The following is a 23,171-nucleotide window of genomic DNA, read 5'->3' as shown; positions in this document are numbered from 1 at the left end:
TGAACAAATTCGCATCGGATCTTGTCATGCATTCCTTCCTAGGGTCTCTCATGAGACAATAGATTCAATGCCTTCGTAATTAATTTCAAACGGTGGAGGAGGATAAGGAGGAGTTAATTACGAGTTAAGTATGAGTCAAGTCATCAAACACCAGCAGTATGAGTTAATTATGTTCTAAAACTTTCTCAAATTGACCAAAATCGAAAAAAGATTTCTTTCAAGGATATAGGAAATCAAGAAGGATGGGACGTTTAAGATTCAGCGTTTGCACCATCCCACGCATGCTCGCGAATCTATCAAAGCCATGGCCGAACTCGGCAAAGAGCGCCTCCTCTGCCTTTCTTTTGTTCTCTGGACTCTGGAGCAGAGTAGTCGGCGGAGAGGCCCACAGCGGCGCCGAGGTCGATCGCTCGAGTGCGTGGAGTGGCAAGTTGAAGACTCCGGCTTATCGGCGCGCCGAGCTGCAGTCTTTTTTAAGTGGGCTGGTCCAATGCGAGTCCTAATCTTTTCCATCAACTATTCCCTCCCGTGGTCAAAATGAGATGTGGAGATGAACACTCGTCCTCTCAACTATATTTTGAATCCGTCGACCGTTGCCTCCTGGAACTCCGCCATCAGAGCGGCCACGGACAAAGGCCTCCACCGAGAAGCCATCCTTATCTACCGCCGCATGAAGCAATGTGGCCTCCAACCCGATCACCTCACCTTTCCCTTCCTCCTCAAGTCCTGCGCGAGACTCCCCGATGCTTCCCTCGCCGCAGTCTTCCATGCCCATGTCGTCAAATCCCCGTTCTATCCCGATGTCTTCGTTGGGACCGCCATGGTCGATGCCTATGTTAAGTCCCGGCAGTTGGAGAATGCACGAAATCTGTTCGAGGAAATACCCAATAGAGACGCCGCAGCTTGGAACTGTATTATTATGGGTTTCTCTGAGTTGGGTTCTCTTGAAAATGTTTTGGGTTTCTTTCGCCTCATGAGGTTGGATGAGATGAATCCTGACTCGGTTACTGTCGTAAGCTTGACACGATCATGCGGGTATCAGAAAAAATTGGGATTACTGAGAGTTGTCCACTGTTTGGCAATTCAAGTGGGAGTTACAAGTGATGTTTCTGTGGCCAACACTTTGATTGCTGCCTACTGTAAATGTGAGGATTTGGATGGTGCTGAATTAGTGTTTGCTGAGATTCCCATTGAAATGAGGTCAGTTGTGTCTTGGAATTCAATGATCTCAGGGTACGCTTATGTTGGCCGATCTAAAGAAGTCATTGATTTCTTCCATCAGATGGTGAAAGATGGTCTTAGGCCAGATGTTAGCACCACTGTGAGCTTGCTTTCGTCTTTTGCCAGTTCAGGATCAATATTAGAAGGTATGCTCGTTCATTCACTTGCGATCAAATCTGGCATGGATTCAGATGTTTCTGTTTTGAATACGCTGATATCACTGTACTCAAAGTGTGGGGACGTTGAAGCTGCAAGAGATTGCTTTGACAAAATGGCCAAAAGAACATGTGTTTCTTGGACTGCACTGATCAGTGGTTATACTCAAAGAGGAGATATTGATGAGGCGACAAATCTGTTCTTTGCCATGGAAGCTACAGGGGAGAGGCCTGATGCTGTCACTGTGGTCGCTCTTCTATCTGCTTGTAGCCAAATTGGTGCTCTTGAACTTGGTAGATTGATGAATAGGTATGCACTGGCCAATGGATTTGCAGAAAACATATTAGTAGGTAATGCGCTGATTGACATGTATGCTAAATGTGGTTACATTGGTGAAGCTCAAAGGCTTTTCGACAGCATGAGCGAAAGAACCATAATCTCTTGGACTGCTATGATCATGGGTTATGCCATGAATGGAGATTTCATAAAAGCTTTAGATCTTTTTACACAAATGTTGGATGCAGGTCTGAAGCCAAATCATGTAACCTTTCTCGCCGTCCTACAAGCATGCGTCCATGGTGGTTTGCTTGAGAAAGGATGGAGTTATTTTCATATGATGAGTGAGATGTATGGCATTGTTCCAAGATTAGAACATTATGCCAGCATGATTGATCTCCTTGGCCGTCAAGGGAGACTAAATGAGGCATTGGACTTCATCAAAAGCATGCCTCTTGAGCCAGACTCAGGTGTGTGGGGTGCTCTTTTAGGCGCTTGCATTAGTCGCAGCGAAACTGACATTGGCGAGTACGTTGCGAACCGCCTTTTCGAATTAGAACCTCAAACAGCAGTATCATATGTTGGCATGGCTAACATTTATGCTGCAAAAGAGAGGTGGAAGGGTGTGGCAGAGATAAGAACAATGATGAAGCAGAAGAAGGCAAGGAAATCCCCAGGCCAGAGCACAGTGCATGTAGATGGACAGTTCCATGCATTCACCTCTGAAGATAGGTTTCACCCTGAAGGTTTGCATATATATGAAGTTTTGGATACTCTGGCCTTGCAATTAAAGAAAGCAGATCAGGATACAGATTTGGACACAAGGTTACACATTGTAGAATTGATGTAACTTGGCTAACTTAGTGAGTTGCTCCATGCTACTCATTAAGGTAAAATTCTAAGGAATCCCCCATCAGTTTGGCGACGGCATGATGTTGATGATAAGGATCTCATGGATTGTGATAGTCTGACATATGACTAGTATTTTGTAACTTTGAAACATTGTTGTTCTGCTGTAGTTCATGAATAAAAAGTGCCTATTTTTTTTAAACCACTCTTGTCTGCGAATTAGATTGGATGTGATCAGGGCCATCCAATGCACGCAGTAAATAAGTTCATATGTGTTTTAGTTGTAATTCACGAATAACACCATCTCATGCATGAACCAATTAAACAGGGGTGAGAACCACATCTGCAGGCAAAACCATTTAATTACTCCTGCATAATTAACTCTCATCACAGTAATTACTAACGCTAATAAAAAAACATTAATGATGTGTTAATGTTTCTTTCCGAAAGGTCCTCACTCCTCAACGAACTTCTGAAATTTTACACTCAAAGGACCCACATTAAACGTATTGGGGTATACTCGATGGGAGGTATTAGAAGAATCGATAATTTAACAGAGAAAAACACCATCAACATAAGAATAATAAGTTAATGCTACTAGAAATTTAGAATCATATGAATAAATGTAATCAATGGTAATGGATCGGATTTCCATCCGAGCTCTTCCAAATATAAGTGGGATTTTCTTATCCAAATAATCTATATGGATAATAGAATTGCAAATAGAACCATGTCAGCCTCTCTCGCTCCTATAAATAGCCTATATTTTTCCCTTTGCCTCACACCATTCTTCTCTACAAACACTTTCTTTTCTTTCTACTGCCTCAAATTAATCAATGGCTTCTTTAGCTTTGGCTTCCTCCTCCACCGATTCCAACTGGTGGATCTTCACCCTACCTGCTTTTCTCGGTGCGGACGCGATTCTATGCGACCGCATCCTCCCCTTCGCCTCTCTCCTTGTCGCCTTACTTTTCTCCGGTGTTATCGTCTCATGGGCCTTCTCCTCCGGTGGGCCAGCGTGGGCGAATAATAGGAGCCGCATGGGCACTACACAGATCCCCGGACCACGTGGCCTCCCCTTGTTCGGCAGTATCTTTACTCTAACACGAGGACTCCCCCACCGTGCCCTTGCCGCCATGGCTCGCACCGGAAAGGCCACCCATCTCATGGCCTTCTCCATCGGCTGCACCCCCGCCGTCGTCTCCTCCGACCCCACCATAGCTCGTGAGATCCTTTCCCATCCTTGCTTCGCCGACCGTCCATTGAAGCGCTCCGCGCGCGAGCTCATGTTCGGCCGCGCCATCGGCTTCGCGCCTAGCGGCTCCTACTGGCGCCTCCTCCGCAGGATCGCCTCCACCCACTTGTTCGCTCCCCGCCGCATCGCGGCGCACGAGCCGGGACGCCAAACCGACTGCGCCGCCATGTTGAATAGCGTAGCCGCCGAGCAGGCCAAGAATGGGACCGTACGCCTCCGCGGCCACCTCCAGGGCGCGGCGCTGAATAACGTCATGGGGAGCGTGTTCGGCAAGAGATACGACGTGTCGAGCGTGAATCCCGAGGCGGAGGAGCTGATGGTGATGGTGAGGGAAGGCTTCGACCTCTTGGGCGCCTTCAACTGGTCGGATCACCTCCCTTGGCTCGCCAGCCTCTACGACCCTTCTCACGTCAAGCAGAGGTGCGCTGCCCTCGTGCCACGTGTGCGCAAGCTTATAGGAGGCATCATCGACGAGCACCGAAGTTCCGGAACTAAGCAGCTCGGCGACAATGCCGACTTTGTGGACGTGCTGCTCTCCCTTCAGGGCGAGGAGAAGCTCAACGAGGATGACATGATCGCAGTTCTGTGGGTATGTGATCGATTAAGTCGCTATCTAATTAATATCTATGTCCTTGTATATCGAGTGACGTTTGATTTAACTTTCTACGACAGGAGATGATCTTCCGCGGTACGGACACCACCGCTCTCCTCACCGAATGGACCATGGCCGAGCTTGTCCTCCACCCCACCATCCAATCCAAGCTCCGCAGTGAAATCGACTCCGTCGCCGGACCCAATGGATTCGTTAGTGATGCGGACGTGGCGAAGATGCCCTACCTCCAGTCTGTAGTGAAGGAGACCCTCCGATCCCACCCTCCCGGCCCGCTGCTCTCCTGGGCTCGTTTGTCCACGTCGGACGTCCAGCTCGGCAACGGCATGGTGGTCCCAGCTGGAACCACGGCCATGGTCAACATGTGGGCCATCACCCACGACCCCGCCGTGTGGGCCGACCCCGACGAGTTCAGCCCCGAGCGCTTCGTTGTCTCCGAGGGCGGCGCCGACGTGGACGTGAGAGGCGGCGACCCCAGGCTTGCACCCTTCGGCGCAGGCCGCCGCGTTTGCCCTGGGAAAAATCTCGGCATAGTGACGGTCGGACTGTGGGTTGCCAGGCTGGTTCACCACTTCGAGTGGGGCCCTGCTGAGGGTGCTGACGTGGACCTCACAGAGGTGCTCAAACTTTCCTCCGAGATGAAGAACCCCCTCACTGCCGTCGCAGTTCCCAGGGATAATATTCTGGCTGCTTGACATTATACAACTACGATACATATCTTAAATTAATAAAATTAAGTTTCATTATATATGGGACTCATGTAATTCCGGTTCCTTTTCTTTGCATGCACCATTCTTGTAATCCTCTTTCATAGTCCCATCCATGTGATGTCATGACGCCATTCAAATAAACACATCGATACTGAGAGATGATTTTTTTTACTGTGACTCTCGTGTCCTCCTCGACCAATTACCACACCCGGCGAAAAATAAATTAAAAATTAAAGAATCCGATTAGGATCGGGGTATTGAACCCGACGTGAATCGAACACGCAACCTTCTGATCTGGAGTCAGACGCGCTACCATTGCGCCACGGATCCTGGTTATTAGGCAACAACATTCCTCTTATTTCTAATCTAATCATATCTTATCTATTAATTAATTAATGCTTTTCTATTAGAAACATTGAATCGGGATATATATTCAAAATGTATCACCTTTGCCTTAATATATCAAGACAGAATCTTTGGGATTCCTTAAGTAACATCCGACACTGACTAATTTCTCATGTGAACAAATTAATTAGATGTAATCCAGAACTCAGAAGGCAGCTTACATATAAAATATTCAAAATCCAGTTAAGCTTAATCCAATCAAACTTCTCCCACATGCCATTGCTTTCTTAGAGCTCCTTCAAACAAGGAGATGCTCGACGTTTAATAGCATTTAAGTACTTCTTCTTCTTCTCCACATTGCACTTTTAATGGTGAAAGAATGTTCTACGATATCTTTGTGATTGAAGAGAATCTTTGATCTGGTTATTAATAAACATGTGTGAACGGGCGAAGCACAAGTAGTCAAGGTTCCTTCATGGCTAAACCCCACCCACACATATATATAATAAAACAAACAAATAAATAAATAAAGTTTACTACTATAAATTCCACATGACATTTTTTATAGTACAAATCAATCAAACACGTTACTTAAAATGCTTGTGTTTCGTAAGAAGCTCTCTTTCCCGTGCAAGTAATATAATGTGATCTTAGTGCTGGTAGAGAAATCTAGGAAGGAGATCATTTGATACGCGATGTGATTGTTGTAATCTATCTATCTAATACATAGGGTCACTTGAATGTGTTGTCAAATTAAACTACCTCAGTTGTCACGAGGATTAATTTACACAACATTAATTACAGTTAGCTTTAAGTTTGGGAAAAAAAAACGTTCTTTTTCCTTCTCTAGAATCCTTGGAAGACAACCGACATCTTCTTTGCAGCTCCCGATGAACTCTTATTTGACTTGCTGAGTTGTTCCCACGTAAGGATCTATTGCAGACCCATCTCTAAAGACTACATAGACCTACATGCATGCATGTTATATTGCATGAAGAGAGAGCCCTTTAGAATATAATCTACAATGAAACAAGTTCAGCATTTGATGAAGTTAAAAGGGGGAGAGAGATCTAGAGAGAGGAAGTTAGAAGAGGGAGAGAGATCTAGAGAGAGGAAGAAGAAGAAGCCAACAACCTTCATTTAAGGCATGCTTAGATGTCGATTGATGTAGAAACCACAGTGGAATTGTTTTTTGGTATAAGAAATCCGAACACTGGAACTTGTCGGTGGTTTTGGAGAGGACAGTAGCCAATTTTTGCAGTCTATTATCAGCATATGTTTTGTCGTCAAATTTAAAGAGCATATTATGTTGGGTTCTCAAAATATGTTTTGTTGTGAATCAAGCTAAGATGAATTTATTTATAAAGATGTGACGATAAGCATGCCTTAAGTGCTAGAAAGAATAACGAAGGTGACAATAAGATATGATAGATTTATGATTTAGAAAGAAAATAAGAGAGAGAATATTGTCAGCCCTAAAGATAAAAGCGGATCGATGGATAAGGAGGAAAGAGCTAACTTGCGGCTAAGACTTAAGGGAGGATAAAGAAGATGGTTGGCCGTAATCGACTAGGGGAATCAATCGTTGAAAAGAAAGGGAAGGACGTTAGCTTTATTTCGAAGCTGAAGGTTAAGAGAGATGAGATAGGAGATGACAAAAATGTCAATATTCTTCTAAAATCTTAAATGGCTGCATTCCACATATTTAGAGATTAACTAAAATTTATATAATTCAAATTAATCCTAACATGCTGACTTCAGTGCCAGACGTTCGAACGTCGTTGGATTGGCATTCGAACGCCGTTGACTAAGCTGTAGTCTCGGGTTCGAGTGTTTGATCGCCGAGCTATGGTTGTTCGAATGTCAAAACTTGAGAGCCTTATTCTTCGACATGGCTTTTGCATTCATTCTTCTAGTGCCGTTACAACACTGCCCAAGATTATTATTGTTGAAATAAAAATCTTGATAATAACGTGATCATCCCGGCAAACTCAATGTCCCCTCTAAGATGATCCAATTGGGCCGGATCACATTACATTTAGACTAATATGAAATTATTAATTTTTTATCCAAATATAATACATAAATAAATATATTATTATAATTATTTATATTATATTAATAATCTCATCGCTTGAGTAAATATGAATAGTTCTAAGATGATTAAAATTTTCATTTCAAAATAATAAATTTAAACGATATTATATTGTGATAGTTAATATTAAATATTATTGAAGGTTTATAATTTTAGATAAAAAAAGGAGAGATTAAAAGTGTATTTTATTTTAAATTAATAGAAAGAGAATGATAAACTGACATTTTATTAATATTTCTTATGGCATAAAATGTTCCGGTAATATTTTTTTAAAGTTCTCTGGTACTTTCTCTTACAATTTTATTTAGTTTTAAATTAGTCTTTTTTATGTTAATTATATTTATACTTACTTAATTTTGACGTGAACTTTTTAAATTTTTTTAAGTTACAATGTCATCCTTAAACTTGAAGATAAAATGAAATTAGAGAGCGACAGTGAAGAAAAGCGGATAGCGACCGAGTACCCCTAATTAATATATTATTAATTTAAAAATCAAATCACCGCTCTGCTCAAACATATGTTTAGTGGATAGTTTTAAGTTAAAAGCAAAACCAGAGAGCAATTCTGTGTATATGTAATTATTGCCTGAGGGTAGTAGACGAAAAGATTTGGCTATCTTTGTGGGTCCATCTTCCATGTGACCCCACGTGGACATAAATCGACAAGTGTGTCCCGCCGTTGATTTCGTTGAAACCAAATCACCGTTCTCCTCAAAAACCGTGCCATCTTGGCGAGCCCCACCTCATCAGACGTGTCCCCTCGCGCAGACGGAACTCAGCGAGGTTCCCCCCGCTGCCATGTGTCCCTTTTTGTCTCCCTCCTCCATCAATCCCATGCTTTTGTCGCTACTCTGTCCAGGTCAACGGTCAAAGATTCATTGACCCGGGTTCGCCTCGACTCGTATACAGTGGCAGGTGCAGACTACCGACACGAGCGAGACGCGTGGGCCATGCCCATGCCCACCGTAAAATTTTACACACACTATGTACGTTTTGGTGACTTCATGTGTGTGTGGTTTAGCACCATATCAAGTAAGAAAAAAATAACGTGGAGAAAACTCTTAAGTATTTTATCTAATTTAATATCCCTCTCTTCGATAGGACTCGGTGCCCATACCATGACACAGTCCGGAATATACCAACTAGGCTACAGTGCACGTCTATGTTGTTCTTATTACTTTTCTTTTTTATTCATTAACCCAATGTTGATATGCACATTTTTGTGGGTCCCTGGACCCCTGAGAAACGAACAGAGGGGCAATGCTTCTGTGCATATTGTAAATGCTAGAGTATGCACACGTCCTCGACCGTTTTAATGTATTTGGTTCAATTGCCTGACTTGTGAACACCATGCATGGAATAATGCATGTCTCACTGTTCCTCTATGTGGAACAGTGCACATGGATAGTAGTATTTGGAGTACTACTCGAAGATTAAATTTGTTAGTTATCATGTGGAGGCTCGTTATATGGTAACTGGTAAGTGTTTATACGTACTAACTTGACGTGCTTAGGGATCACTGCAGCTTTCTTCTGTTCTATTTTCTACTTTAAAGAAATAGAGCGAGATCTAGTTTATCGACAAGAGAATCCTGAACTTGACTAGTAGATCTGGTGAAGGTAGATCTTTATGTACTATAGAAACCAAGAAATCTGGACGATACAATGCATGCTGACTAAATGTAATAAATCAAATGCCATACATTGAGCATTATTAGAGAGAGAGAGAGTGAGAGAGAGAGTGAGAGTGAAAAAAAAAGAGAGAGTTAAATCTACAAAGTAAATGAGAGGGCATGCAATCAACAACGCTCTACGATGCACATCATTAGAGAATTAGTGAGTAAAACGTACGAACGGCATAGGGATCGTTTAGAGTTTACGATGGGAATTGATTAACATATGCTCAGCATATCCTTCTCACTCTTTTGCCAGCCAAATTAATTAACGTTTGAAGGCGACGTAACTGAAACAATACTAATAAGTTACTGCAGTCGGCCGCAGTAAATGGTTATAGCTGAAATCACGTGGTTTGGAACCCGAGGCGGCACGTCTTTCATGGAAAGCCTTTTCATATCTGATGATGTGGCATACTATGATTGGTCAAGGCCGTCAAAACCGTAAAGAGAAGCCAAGTGTTGTCACCTAGGGGTCAGCTGGGGCTAGTACGTGCTACATAAGTTTAGGCTGTGGTGCATGGGATTGCGAGAATCCTGGCCGTACATGTTGCGTGCCAACTTAGCCTAAAGATCGTGATCTCGATTTGGGGGTAGTACTACGTCCACACCCATCTCCACCACACCACCATTAAAGTACGGCTGCTGAATTATACACTCAACGGTCGTAGGAGGAGGCTCTTTAGGCGGTTTTTTGTTGTAGCTTTTTCCTTATCTTTCTTAGGGGTGGTGTATAGATCGATAGAATCACACCACCTGACCTTCAGCAGTAAGGCGGCTATATATCCCTCTCTCTTTGAGTTGGATTTTGTTATCCTTTAGTACTCTACTACTACCTACTATAGGAAGAGCATGGGTTCGTGCCATTTACTACTGAAATAGATCTATACAAAAAATAATATAGAGAGTCGCAATCTTTTAGCTCCATTCAGAGAGGGGTGCACGATTGCCGAACTGCTGATTTTGATTCAAATATAATATAATATAAACCCTGGAACTAAACTATGAAATGTGATAACAAAATTACAAGGTTACCAACATATACTAACAGTTTATAACAGTTTAGGTTACCAACATATACTAACAGTTTATAACAGTTTAGGTTACCAACATATACTAACAGTTTATAACAGTTTACCACCATATTACAAGGTGCTTAACAAAACAAAAGGGTACCCCGAAATTATACAAACCACAAAACTGGAGTCCCATAACATGTTACACAACTATAAGCAAAACACATAAGATGACACAACTATAAGCAAACCATTACCGATATAATTATAGTAAAGTTTGTTAGGCTTTTTAGTTAAACGGCCACAAAGTTCTCCCATGGAACAGCAACAGCGGTGAGAGGAGTCTTCATCTCGGACGACAGCTTCAGAACCTCTGTGAGGTCCACGTCAGCACCCTCAGCTTGCGTCCACTGGAAGTGGTGAACCAGCCTGGCCACCCACAACCCAACAGTGACGATGCCTAGATTCTTCCCGGGGCAAACACGGCGCCCGGCGCCGAAAGGAGCAAGCCTGAGGTCCCCACCCCTGACGTCCACGTCAGCGCCGCCATCGGAGACAACGAATCGCTCGGGGGTGAACTCGTCTGGGTTGGCCCACACGGCAGGGTCATGGGTTATGGCCCACATGTTGACCATGGCGGTCGTTCCAGTTGGGACCACCATGCCGTTGCCGAGCTGGACGTCCGACGTGGAAAGGCGGGCCCAGGAGAGCAGCGGGCCGGGAGGGTGGGCTCGGAGGGTCTCCTTCACAACAGCCTGGAGGTAGGACATTTTCGCCACGTCAGCATCACTAACGAATCCATTGGGTCCGACGACGGAGTTGATTTCATTGCGGAGCTTGGATTGGATGGCAGGGTGGAGGACAAGCTCGGCCATGGCCCATTCAGTAAGGAGAGCGGTGGTGTCCGTACCGCGGAAGATCATTTCCTGCCGAACAAAATAAATCGAACTTCAATCGATATGCGATTGCAAAGATAAGCTATGTAATTCATCACACATACCCATAGAACAGCGATCATATCGTCCTCATTGAGCTTCTCATCGCCACGGAGGGAGAGCAGCACGTCAACAAAGTCGGCATTGTCAGCGAGCTGCTCGGTTCCAGAACTCTTGTGCTCTTCGATGATGCCTCGTACGAGGTTGCGTACACGTGGCACGAGAACATCGCACCTCTGCTTGACGTGAGAGGGGTCGTAGAAGCTGGCGAGCCAAGGGAGGTGATCCGACCAGTTGAAGGCACCCAGGAGGTCGAAGCCTTCCCTCACCAGCACCTTCAGCTCCTCCGCCTCGGGATTCACGCTGGACACGTCGTATCTCTTGCCGAACACGCTGCCCATGATGTTGTTCAGCGCCGCGCCCTGGAGGTGGCCTCGGAGACGAACGGAGCCGGTCTTGGCCTGCTCGGCGGCTATATTTTTCATCATAGCGGTGCAGTCAGCTTGGCGTCCCGGCTCGTGGGCGGCGATCCGGCGTGGAGCAAACAAGTGGGTGGAGGCGATCCTGCGCAGGAGGCGCCAGTAAGAGCCATTCGGCGCAAACCCGATGGCGCGGCCAAACATAAGCTCGCGAGCCGAGCGCTTCAGTGGGCGGTCGGCGAAGTTAGGATGGGAAAGGATCTCGCGAGCTACGGTGGGATCGGACGAGACGACGGCAGGCGTGGAACCGATCGAGAAAGCCATCAACTGGGTGGCCTTTCCGGCGCGAGCCATGGCAGCCAGCGTACGGTGCGGGAGCCCACGTGTCAGCTCAAAGATACTGCCGAAATATGGGAGGCCACGTGGGCCGGGAATCCGGGTAGCACCCATGCGGCTCCTATTGTTAGCCCACGCCGGCCCACCGGAGGAGAAGGCCCATGAGACGAGTACACCGGAGATGACAGCAACAAGGAGAGAGGCGAAGAGGAGCATGTGGTCGCTCAGGAGCGCGTCCGCTCCGAAGAAAGCAGGTAGGGTGAAAACCCACCAGTTGGAATCGGTGGAGGGAGAGTTAGATAAAGAAGCCATGGATTAGAAGTAGTAGAACAAGAAGATAGAAGGAATTTTTGTGAGTGGTGGTAGAGGAAGTAACGGGCTATTTATAGGAGCAGAATAAGATTTGGAATATAGAGTGGGGAGGTGGGGTTCATGACCGAGAAAGCGTTAGGAAGTTAAACAGACCATTAACGTTAGATATGTCTCGTGAATCAAAACGGACTACTGCCGCGTGGATCTTGGCGGTGTCGGCGGACCAATCAGTGGAAAGAAATATTTACTTTTTCAATAATCACAGTTAGTGTAAGTTATTTGCGTCCTTTTAGTTAACCCACGACTGCTGGGAGTTACAGTTAAAACGACCATTAATATTTGTTATTAAATTTAATGGTGGTTAATTAACGTAGCGGGTGAAGCCGCGTAAGGTCGGGTTGATAGATCCCATGGATTCATAAAATTTCGGATGGAAAACGTCCAAACGGAGAGCGAGAAGGCAAAAGAGCACCTTGGGTTGGGTGTGACGGTTCGCTTAAAGCTCAAGCATCGCATTGGAGTTCGAGCAATCCATTTATATAATCCATCAAAGCTTTCAATACAAATATATATATATATATATATATATATATATATATATATAAGTAGGTTAATTAAAATACTTAAATATACTTTGTATCTTCTGTCAACTTTCAAACTATTATTCAAGTGGTTGTCCTAGACTAACAACAAAAAGCTTATATGAGACGAGAAATAGCGAAGATTAGTTGAAATGGTTGTTAAAAGCTTGTGGTCTGTGGTGCATGATATAAAGATATATAGTACTGGAGCTGTAGAAAAAGTCTAAGAAGAGTACTATTGGAGAAATCTATGTATTCCCATAGTTTGCTATCAGACTTGGGAGTACACACAAGAATGACTTCTATGTTATTAAACTTAGCAGGTGTGAACTCTCTGTTGAGATCGACTTTGTCAACATACTTGCATCAGCTATATAATTCAGACTTAGGAGTACTTCTTACTCTTCTCTTCCTTTCTCTTTCTAACTAGTTTCCTTCCATGACCTACCAAGAAAAGAAATTTTAAGTCAATGTTATCTGGAATCCCGGGAAACTCTAGTATATATATAAGACTGGAAGTCAAGTAATTGAATCTATGGAGATCAACTTGGGAGCAGTACTCATTTGTTTTTTTTTTAAAGTATAGATTATGCAAGGATACGTTTTGGGATCTCCAATCCATGTTTCCAAGGGATGAATACCAATCACTGAATCTAGATAGCTTATATATTTGATCAAAATATGAGTAGTGTTCATTGAACTTAAGCTTCCTATCTTGTTCATTCACAGATAACTAGATGCATTCCTTATGTAACGAGATATATAATACAAGATGTTGCAAATTTCTTTTGAAAAAAAAAAAATGTTTGAAGAGTACTCGCCAATGTTCATCAGCTATGATACTAAGTTCCAAAGAATTGCCTAACCTAGCCTGACAATTCTCTAGAGATCATCAAAGAATTAAAACCATTTCTTTTCTGATTTGAAGATTAAACGCCAAAGCAAGAGCACTTTGGAACTTGGAAAAGTGGTATCGTAAACAATGGTACCATTGGAACCTCCAATTAAATTAAAGTTTAAAATTTCCCAAACACAATTCCATTGCTCGCGTAGACATGTCCTCCTTCCGACAATCCAACTTTCGACCCGTGCTAATTAAAAATTAAGCACGTGAGCTGGCACATTTTTAACCATATTTGGAAAGAAAATTTTGGCAGCTCATAGATTCATTAAGAATCTTAGTTTAATCATATAGTAGCGAATCGGGGACTGCCACGTACCCGACATCTAGCCCTAGCTGTGGAGTTTTAGGGCTAAACACGACAAACAAACCAACCTACAGGAGGAGAATCTTGTCTTTGACCTAAACCCTAAAGTTGGTTATGGATTCAATAGTTCAACCAACATCTAACTTATGTATTAATTAAGGAGTTAAATATACATAAAAATGAAAGTTTCACGAATACTTATGCATACTTTACAGCTTAAAAGATCATTAACAATGGTTCAACTACGTCGGTGAGCTTATTTTGTCAACATACAGAAAACTAGAGGTTATTGTCCATCATAAAACGCGATTACCACCGACTTTTCGTCGTCAAAGTACCGACTTAGTCTTCGTTTATCCAAGTACTTTGGTAGTTTGGTCAATGGTCATCGTGGATACCACCGTGTTATGTTTGGATATTCGATAAGAATCTTTTAAAAAATAACATTCAAAATGATGTAGTTAATAATTTATTACTCAATGCTCATTTGGAGCTTTGATCTATATGATAATGATAACACGATGTTGTTTGTGTGGATGGACTTATTAGTAGGTTTCTATTAATAATGTTATAAACTTTTGAATTTAATTATGGCTCAGCAAAGATGGCCCATGGGCTGGGCCCATTAGTCTAAGAGGGGCCTAAAGTTTATGGGGCTCTGGAATGGAAGCCCATATAGATGGGTATGAGTTAGTTAAAATTTTCTCGTAAGTCCGGAATTACGAGCTGTCTCTGGAGTCTGGGCTGACTTCTTTGAACCCTTCGTTCTCGTGTTGTGTACTGCGCCGGCTCTGGTGACGGTGACGACGATGACGGACGAGCAACACATCGGAGGAGATCTTATCCCCTCCCTGCCCAACGACATCGCGGTGAGATGCATCGCGCGGGTGCCCCGATTGTACCACCCCTACCTCTCACACGTCTCGCGATCCTGGCGCTCCCTCCTCCATTCCCCTCTCCTCTCCGCTGTCCGATCAGACCTCGGGATCACCGAGCCTTTCCTCCTCGTCAACATCCGATCGCCCACCGACCAATCCCAGTGGTTCGTCCTCCACCGCCGCCGGCGGAACCCTAGTCCACTCCCTTCCCCGCCGCTTGCTGCTGTAGGCTCAGCCGCCGCCGCCATCGGCGCGGTCCTCTTCCTCCTCGGAGGATCCGTCTCCGGCGTCCCCTCCTCCGCCGTCCAGGTCTTCGACGCTCGGCGGAGGCGCTGGTCTCTCGGTCCGAGGATGTCGTCTGCCCGAGAGTTCGCAGCTGCCGCCGCCATCGACGGCCGGATCTACGCTGTCGGAGGTTGTATCCCGCCGTCCGAAGCCTGGGCGGAGGCTCTCGACCCCGTCGCCGGCGACCGATGGTCTCCAGTCCCCAGCCCGCCGGAGATCCGGGAGAAGTGGATGCATGGCTGCGCCGTGCTCGCGGGAAAGCTCCTTGCTGTGGCGGATCGAGGCGGAGTGGTGTACGATCCGGCGGCGGAGCCGCCGTGGGGTACGGTGCCGGTTGAGCTCGACCTAGGGTGGAGAGGGAGGGCTGCTGTGGTCGGCGAGATGTTGTACTCGTACGACTTCTTGGGAAAGATTAAGGGGTACGATCCCCAGATGGATGAGTGGAAGACGGTGGAGGGGGTCGAGAAAGAGTTGCCTAAGTTCTTGTGTGGGGCGACGCTTGCGAATTTGGGGGGAGTGTTGTGTGTAGTGTGGGAAGGGAAGGGGGATGGTAGGCGGAGGAAGGAAATGGTGGTAGACTGGGCCGGGATCACGGTGTCGAAGACACAGAGTGGAGGGTTGCAGGGCAAGGTTTTGTGGACAGATTCGGTTGTGTTGGCGCTGCCGAAGGGGTCGTCAGTCGCCCACTGCTTGGCATTGGAGTTGTGAGTTTCTGCTGCTGCAAATATTGCAACTTTGGTATGTTGAGGATCTCTTCCTTTCTTTACTGTAAATAATGAAGTAGCTATATTCTGCATGAGATTCTCTAATATGATGTGAAAAGTAGATACTGTGTCATATGATTAATCGGTGGTACGGGTAGACTGGTATTAGTTGTCTAAACTTTTGAAATGTTCCTCGGTTCTTGAATAAGGTTGAGTGGATTGGAATTTATGGGGAAGTAGTACACTGGTTGGCTTAATCATTGGCAATGCATTGTTGGGCTAATAGAATGAATTATAAATTAGATTTCCAAGAAAGATAGCTATTTCTGCGCTGTTTCTGTAAGAGAACATCATTTGATATTTTGACTCGAAATTATCTTTATTTTGCTCTGTAAGTCCGTCCATCTATGCATTGAGGCTATCTTTGATGATGTCAATGACAACAGACATTTATTCTTCCTATTTAAGCAAGGTAGGAGAAGGTGATATCTTCATCATCCTTGATTCATAAATAAAAGTTTAATCCCTTATCTAGATGATGACTCTCTATGTGCTTTGCTTGATTAAAAATCTCAAAAAACAATACACATTCTTGCCCGCCTCTTTCTCTCTGTTCATCATGAAACTTATTTACCATTCATTTTTCTATAAACTTGCAGTGCTAGAAATTTTTCACAGTCAAAGGGGGTATGTTCAGTCTTATCTTGTAATTTTTCTCTTTATAGTACTAGCACGGATGAACATTCAAGGGCAGGAATTTTCTTGGATTGAATTGACAGAAGTTTTCCTTTCACTATGCATGATCAATTAAGAAGAAATTAGCTCGTTAAGTAGTGTAATATGTAGAGAAATTGCCTCACTGGTTGAATGTATAGTAGAATTGAAATGTCACTGGGTTTGGATTAAAAGGACAGACAATTTTTATCCTAGATGGAGTGAAAATTATCTCACTGGATATAAAATTCCATCTTTTTTGTTCAAGACTTGTGCCAGTGAGTCTATATTAATAGATTGTTAGAGCATGATTCAGGATTGAAAGTCTTAGGTTCCACAGGGAACAGGATACTGCATAACATGAGTGAAAAGCTTCCTCACTACAACCTCAGTTGGTGCAAGATACTGGATATAGAAGGTAAGTATATTTTCTGTGCAACATAGCGTCTGGATGATAGCAGGGGTCTACAGCTTGCTACATGTTTGTCTTAGGTAAATTGTGATGACAATACATGATTTTCTCATTTTCTATATATGTCAACATGATTATGATATTTTATTATTGACCTTCAACATGTTAGGATTTGGTTAAGGCATTGAGGAAGCACAATTTGGGATAATTGTGAGGAGTAAAAGTGATAGAAAGTAGTAGATGGATACTGGATCTCAAAAGCCTTTACTAGTAGCATACCCATAATGTCTCTGGAGAAGGAGAAAGCTGGTACACATTTGCTTCTTCAAAACTGTTCGAACTTAAGTCTATGGGTCATAACTCATCTGAAGGCCAGCTTCCTCATTATTCTTCTTCCTAGAAAGGTCCCTTTTCTTTCCTTGTGTTTCGTTGCCGTCCTCCTTTGATAACTTTGTACTCTCTGAAATGTTAGCTCAAATTAGAGAACTAATCTCAGGGAAGTAACAAGGGGGTGGTCATAAGTGAACTCAACCTCTACCTATTTCTTTTAGTTTACACTTAATCCTGTTTGTCTTTTCCTCTTTCTATTTTTTCATTTCCTGCTTTCCTTTTCCTTTTATTGTCCTACTTCTCTCATTCATTTTTCTTTCCTCAGATTTTCTTTAATCTTGGGCCCTGAAAAATACGCCATGCCGCCTTCTTTGTAATTGCGTACTTACCTAAAAACTCATTTTATGGCTTCTGTTTGCTGAAAATAATAGAAAGTATGTTTAGGCAGAATTTTGTGGTTTTGATCTGGTAATGGATGCAACATATTATCTCTTTTTGATCTGCACTCGCAACATCTCTGACTCTTCTTCTTCTTTCTTCTCTATTGGACAAACTGGGTGCTATGGTGTCAGTCAGAGTCTACTAGAAAAGGTAAGTTTGGTTTCTTGAACTTTTTCTGATTTGTGGTTGAGTTGCCAGCCACACAAAGATCTGAAGATTCTTATGGCATCTCTGTATGAAGTTGGGAAATCTAAACTGTTGGGATATATAGTTGGGGCTTATGTATCTTTTATTTTTTTTCTTGACTATTAATCTCTGGAAAGAGGTTTCCAACAATCGTCCCAAGTCATTTTCTGTGCATTTAACTTTCTATTTTCTGTTGTACAAATGATATGTGAAAGAGCCGTATTAACTCAGAAAGGTTTAATTTCAGGCAAAAGATGAGTGTTGGTGGTGAAGCAATCGATAAACCAATCATTGCATAATAATATGCTTTGACATTCCATCAGATTCTGAAGGTGTCGGAGATTATATGTCACAGCTGCGGTAGCATCTCATATGAACTTGATTCTAATGAAGTTACTGTAAATTTAGAGCACTTACTTTCTGTAGAGAAGAACTTACTTGAATTGTCCATTTGACTATATATATATATTATTTCACCTGTATAAATTTTTTTTTTTCTTCCTTTTTGGGGGGTAAAAGACCTAAAATATATGAAGGCGCTTACAGTATGAAGAAGACATCAATTAAGAATCACCATATTTTGCTTTGTTTATGAGAAGATATTCAAAATAGATTTCATTTTTAATTCAAAGTTTGTCATCAAATGTATAATGATCATCATTTTTCTATTGTAACTTGAATTTGGGAAAAAATAAAGGAAAAGGAAAACAAAGATAGCACGAGTTATGACAAGATAGAAAGGATGTAACACGAGAGGCTCAAATTCTCCTCCCTCCAAAACCACACTCTTATTCATTTATATCGCCTCTCTTCGTTGCAACAAACAATGGCGGAGAAAGAGGAGCCGATTCGCTTCGGCATCTTGGGTTGCGCCGAGATCGCCCGCAAGCTCTCCCGTGCCATCTTCCTCGCCCCCCACGCCGTTCTCGTTGCCATCGGCAGCCGATCCCTCGACAAAGCCCGTCGGTTCATCGCCGACAACGCCCTCGCCCTTGTCCGCGCCGTCGGTTCCTACGACGCCGTTCTCGACGACCCAACCATCGACGCCGTCTACGTCCCCCTCCCCACCGGGCTACACCTCACCTGGGCCGTGGCGGCGGCGGAGCGCCGGAAGCACGTGCTCCTCGAGAAGCCGGCCGCGCTGTGCGTCTCGGATCTGGACCGGATCCTGGAGGCATGCGCCTCGAACGGGGTGCAGTTCATGGACGGGAGCATGTGGGTCCACCACCCGAGGACGGCCAAGATGAGGGAGATGATCTCCGACTCCAAACGGTTTGGGAGAGTCAAAACGGTAAAGATAACATTTTTTTACTCACTGTTATATAAACTCAATGAGCTAATCTCGATTTGATATCATTGTTCCTCTCACGACTAGATCCATAGCTCGTCATCATTCCTGGCCACTCCACTTTTCCTAGAGAACAACATCAGAGTGAAGCCCGACCTGGATTCCTTAGGAGCACTTGGAGACTTGGGCTGGTACTGCATTGGATCCATCCTATGGGCAGTTGATTACCAACTGCCAAACACTGTCACTGCTCTCCCTTCCCTCCATCTGAATCAGGCTGGAATCATACTCTCCTGTGCTTCTTCTTTCCACTGGGAGGATGGTAAGGTGGCCACCTTCCACTGCTCCTTCCTCTCCCACGTCTCCATGGACCTCTCCGTTCAGGGAGCCTCTGGCTCGCTCCGAGTGCATGATCTCGCGATCCCGTTTCGAGAAGATTCAGCCTTGTTCGAGTTCAACTGCAGAGCTGAATTCGCCGAGCTGCACATTGGATGGACCAGAAAGCCTGAGGAAGTCGTGGTGGCGTCCGGCCTTCCGCAAGAAGCTCTTATGGTTGAAGAGTTTGCGAAGCAAGTTCAGCTGATGAGAAGTTCCAGATGCCCTCCAACAGCTAAATGGCCTGATATTAGCCGCAAAACTCAACTAGTTTTAGATGCTGTGAAGAGATCAATTGAGACCGAGTTCAAGCCAGTCTTCCTGTAACAAAAATTATGCTGAAAATGTTGAAGAGTGTTGCTTACTCCTGCATTCTATGATCTGTATGATGTAACAAACCTTATAAAAGAATCTATGTAAAATATCACAATTAAAATGCTATCGCACTGCTTTATCGCATATATATAGTCTTCTTCCAAGAAAGATGTCTATATGACAAAAAGTAAGACAACCACAACACACAACTTTATTAGTTCATAATACTAGGCCAGTGATCAAGTATCTCAATCTCGTATCAAGTCAATTGCTACCAAGATGGAACATTGAGCATGAGAGAGGTTGAAATGATGAGCTTCAAATATCAACAGGTTCAAAATCTCTCTCAATGGATGCTTTGACTGCATCTATCACAAGCTGCGTCTTTCTACTGATGGTTGGCCATTTAGTATCTGGTTTGCTACTAGAATCTTTAATGCCTTGCACCAACCTCGAGAACTCCTGGACCATGAGGGCCTCTTGCGGTAGATCAGTCGTGATGACATGCTTGCTTGGCAAGGGCTGCCATCCAGTTACAAGTTCAGTGAAGGCTGAGTCTGAAGCAAAGGTAAATGCGGCTGAGCTCTCCTCGTAAGGGATGACGAAGTCGGTGAGATGAAGGGTCCCTCTGGTTCCCATGGCACTGACCTCCATGGTCAGATGAGCAAGGAAAGAGCAATTGAGGGTAGCTACCTTTCCATCGTCCCAAAGAAGAGTCGCACCACATGACAGGATTATACCTGCTTCATTCTTGACAGGACCACGCTGGGCAATGACAGTCTTAGGCAATTCAAAACCAGCAGCCCACAGGGTTGAGCGAATGCAGTACCATCCGGCATCACCAAGAGCTCCAAGGGAGTCTAGGTCAGGCTTTACCCGGATGTCATTCTGGAGGAAATCCTCATCTCCAGCAAAGGTGAATATGCTGTGGATCTGTCAGCCACAGAAAATGGTCCTCAGAGTCAGATATAAGAATTGCACAATAGAAGATAAGCAAAAAAATACATTCCTGATAAATATAGAAGTTTTATGGAGAGCAAACAGGATGACAAATGAGCCTAAGTGAGTTTGTATCAAATAGATGAACAAGCAGACAGAAGTTACAATTCTAAGGAACAGTTTGTATGATGAGAGAGTTAGATGAAGAGTTAACCACTTTTGCTTCCAAGATTTGCTCACTCAGAAAGGTTTCGTTGAGCTAGTATTCCTAGCTATATGAATATCTATAATTTTATATAGTCAAGGCAATCAGCTTACTGTAATGTATCATTTGACCAAAAAGATGCCTAAAGTTTAATTGACCATGCTTTCACACCTAACAACTGAATACTACAACACCGGAATAAAACAAACCTAAATGCTGCTAATATAGATGGTTTCCATCAGTTACAGATATTTTTCAAAACCTTGAGAATATGATAGTGAACATTATCAAAATCAATCTCAGGTAACATCTACTTTACTTATCATCTTTCATAGACTTTCCAGTACTCATCAAAATAAAGTATGTTGAATTTATGATTAACCAAGGTTTCATTTTTTTGACCAGAAATCTTACTCTTTAGATTTATGTAATTTTCCTGGCACACTATGCTACCATACTGCCATCTTCCATCAGATAGCACAAACTATTGAGCAATTGATCAGCTGTGGCTGTTTTCTAAGACATGAGCTTACGTTATGATTTACAAACAAACGCAGTCAGTCCTAATTATCTTGTTACAGAAAAGTCACCATATTCTTGCAAACGAATGAAACTTAGATGCTGTTCAATTACTCATGGTTTAAATGCATCATTTGATATCTATGGCAGAGAGTAAATAAGCTTGCAAAATAAACAGAAGAAGCTATTCTTTCATGTCTCATGACAAGTTCCAAAGAACACACAAAGATAAAGGATGCAGTCCATGTGGCTAAACCTTATAAAAAACAGAAGAGGGTCAATCTGATTCGCTATTTAAACATTACTTAGAATACATCTTCAAATAGTACTAAGTGTCCCAATTATGAATCCGATGTGCACAAAATAAGCTCCTTGGAACTACCAACATAATTTTTGACCAAAAGGCCGCACCGAACTACCAACATAATGGGAAAGCACTAATTGGAGAATATAATATCTGCTTAGTATAATAATCCTGACGACTACCCTGTGCTACTTTACCCAACGATGAGGAAAACAAATTTAGCAGATAAAACAATAAATCCAATCATCTCATAGTGCCCAAATCGAAAAAAAATAGATTTTTACCATCTTCAGCTGCCCGAACCGAATCGGATCCGACAAGATCTCCCGCATCTTCGCCGTCCTTGGATGATGCATCCACATAGTGGAATCCATAAATTGCACCCCGTTCGAAGCGCACGCCTCCAGGATGCGATCCAACTCCGCAACGCACAAGGCAGTGGGCTTCTCGAGGAGCACGTGCTTCCCTTTCTCCGCCGCCGCCACGGCCCAGGTGACGTGGAGGCTGGTAGGGAGGGGGATGTAGACGGCCTCGACGGCGGGATCATCGAGAACGGCCTCGTAGGATCCGACAGGGCGGACGGAGCCGGCGTCAAGGCCGTTGTCGGCGATGAATCGGCGCGCCTTGTCGAGGTTCCGGCTACCGACGGCGACAAGGACGGCGTTGGGGGCGAGGGAGATGGCGCGCGATACCTTGCGTGCGATCTCGGCGCAGCACAGGATGCCGAAGCGGATAGGGTTCGGGCTCTCGTGAGCCATTTCTTTCGGCTTTGGCGTCGCTCTTGCAAAGGGTCGAGCACCTGCACCTTATTCGGACGACGGAAAATGGCTCACGAGATAATTTATAACGGATTTGGAGCCATTTCTTAGGTTCGGTTTTTCTTACTATTATTATGGGTAGTATTGACATGACTTAATTGAGGATGAACATTCCAGATGCCTGATAGAAAGATAAAGAAGTTCACAAGCTAATAAATGTAGCTATAATAATTTTGTCTATCTTCACTGTAGCTATAATAATAGGGAAATTAACAGTCTTATGTAATCCGAACCCTTTTCTTTGTATAATTTTTACACGACACTTTTTAAGTTAATTAACATTTACACGACATTTTGAGTTAATTAAATCCAACTATCTTCAAATAGAAAATTATCAATACTATTATGTCAGAATACCCAAGATAATTTTTAAATACATAACTTATTATTTGACAGCGTAATTAGATCTGAGAAGAGGTTTTTAAGTTGATGAGATGAACTAAAGTGAGATATAACTTTAAA

At 43.6% G+C, this 23,171-nt stretch overlaps 6 protein-coding genes and 1 non-coding gene across 9 annotated transcripts; 4 read left to right on the top strand and 3 right to left on the bottom strand.

The window, feature by feature from the left end:
- The first annotated feature begins 303 nt into the window (after positions 1-303).
- LOC140797416 (pentatricopeptide repeat-containing protein At4g19191, mitochondrial) lies at positions 304-2,704 on the top strand. The gene has a single exon (XM_073150831.1). The coding sequence runs from the start codon at positions 551-553 to the stop codon at positions 2,501-2,503; it is 1,953 nt and encodes a 650-aa protein (XP_073006932.1). The 5' UTR covers positions 304-550; the 3' UTR covers positions 2,504-2,704.
- Positions 2,705-3,338: 634 nt separating this feature from the next.
- On the top strand, positions 3,339-5,113 carry LOC140794061 (cytochrome P450 78A11-like). The gene is made up of 2 exons (XM_073145896.1): positions 3,339-4,346; positions 4,430-5,113. Exons 1-2 carry the CDS (start codon positions 3,339-3,341, stop codon positions 5,060-5,062), a joined length of 1,641 nt encoding a protein of 546 aa, XP_073001997.1. The 3' UTR covers positions 5,063-5,113.
- Positions 5,114-5,335: 222 nt separating this feature from the next.
- On the bottom strand, positions 5,336-5,407 carry TRNAW-CCA (transfer RNA tryptophan (anticodon CCA)). The gene has a single exon. It is a non-coding gene; the product is annotated as a tRNA-Trp (tRNA).
- A 4,885-nt stretch (positions 5,408-10,292) lies between these two features.
- Positions 10,293-12,250, bottom strand: LOC140795672 (cytochrome P450 78A11-like). Its single transcript, XM_073148372.1, has 2 exons — positions 11,206-12,250; positions 10,293-11,131 (listed from the first exon to the last, which is right to left on the bottom strand). The coding sequence occupies exons 1-2, from the start codon at positions 12,205-12,207 to the stop codon at positions 10,499-10,501; spliced, it is 1,635 nt and encodes a 544-aa protein (XP_073004473.1). The 5' UTR covers positions 12,208-12,250; the 3' UTR covers positions 10,293-10,498.
- Positions 12,251-14,709: 2,459 nt separating this feature from the next.
- On the top strand, positions 14,710-18,473 carry LOC140801922 (F-box/kelch-repeat protein SKIP6-like). 3 transcript variants are annotated; one of them, XR_012111552.1, is made up of 3 exons: positions 14,718-15,897; positions 16,918-16,995; positions 18,194-18,362. XR_012111552.1 is itself a non-coding variant. In XM_073157315.1 (3 exons), exon 1 carries the CDS (start codon positions 14,806-14,808, stop codon positions 15,865-15,867), a length of 1,062 nt encoding a protein of 353 aa, XP_073013416.1. In that variant the 5' UTR covers positions 14,718-14,805; the 3' UTR covers positions 15,868-15,897; positions 17,892-17,910; positions 18,194-18,473. The 3 variants fall into 3 exon arrangements, 2 of the variants coding, with proteins under 2 accessions (XP_073013403.1, XP_073013416.1); XM_073157315.1 differs by lacking the exon at positions 16,918-16,995 and adding an exon at positions 17,892-17,910 and having other exon boundaries at positions 18,194-18,473; XM_073157302.1 differs by lacking the exon at positions 16,918-16,995 and having other exon boundaries at positions 14,710-15,897; positions 18,194-18,473.
- A 206-nt stretch (positions 18,474-18,679) lies between these two features.
- Positions 18,680-20,050, top strand: LOC140801914 (uncharacterized oxidoreductase At4g09670-like). Its single transcript, XM_073157288.1, has 2 exons — positions 18,680-19,237; positions 19,322-20,050. Exons 1-2 carry the CDS (start codon positions 18,773-18,775, stop codon positions 19,934-19,936), a joined length of 1,080 nt encoding a protein of 359 aa, XP_073013389.1. The 5' UTR covers positions 18,680-18,772; the 3' UTR covers positions 19,937-20,050.
- LOC140801905 (uncharacterized oxidoreductase At4g09670) lies at positions 20,032-22,819 on the bottom strand. Its single transcript, XM_073157276.1, has 2 exons — positions 22,176-22,819; positions 20,032-20,857 (listed from the first exon to the last, which is right to left on the bottom strand). The coding sequence occupies exons 1-2, from the start codon at positions 22,647-22,649 to the stop codon at positions 20,243-20,245; spliced, it is 1,089 nt and encodes a 362-aa protein (XP_073013377.1). The 5' UTR covers positions 22,650-22,819; the 3' UTR covers positions 20,032-20,242.
- Between the last annotated feature and the right edge of the window lie 352 nt (positions 22,820-23,171).

The sequence above is a fragment of the Typha latifolia genome, chromosome 1 (genome assembly GCF_019914945.1).
Source record: "Typha latifolia isolate L0001 chromosome 1, TyphaL0001v2, whole genome shotgun sequence".
NCBI classification, from domain to species: Eukaryota; Viridiplantae; Streptophyta; class Magnoliopsida; order Poales; family Typhaceae; genus Typha; species Typha latifolia.
This window is presented reverse-complemented; position numbering and strand designations above follow the sequence as displayed.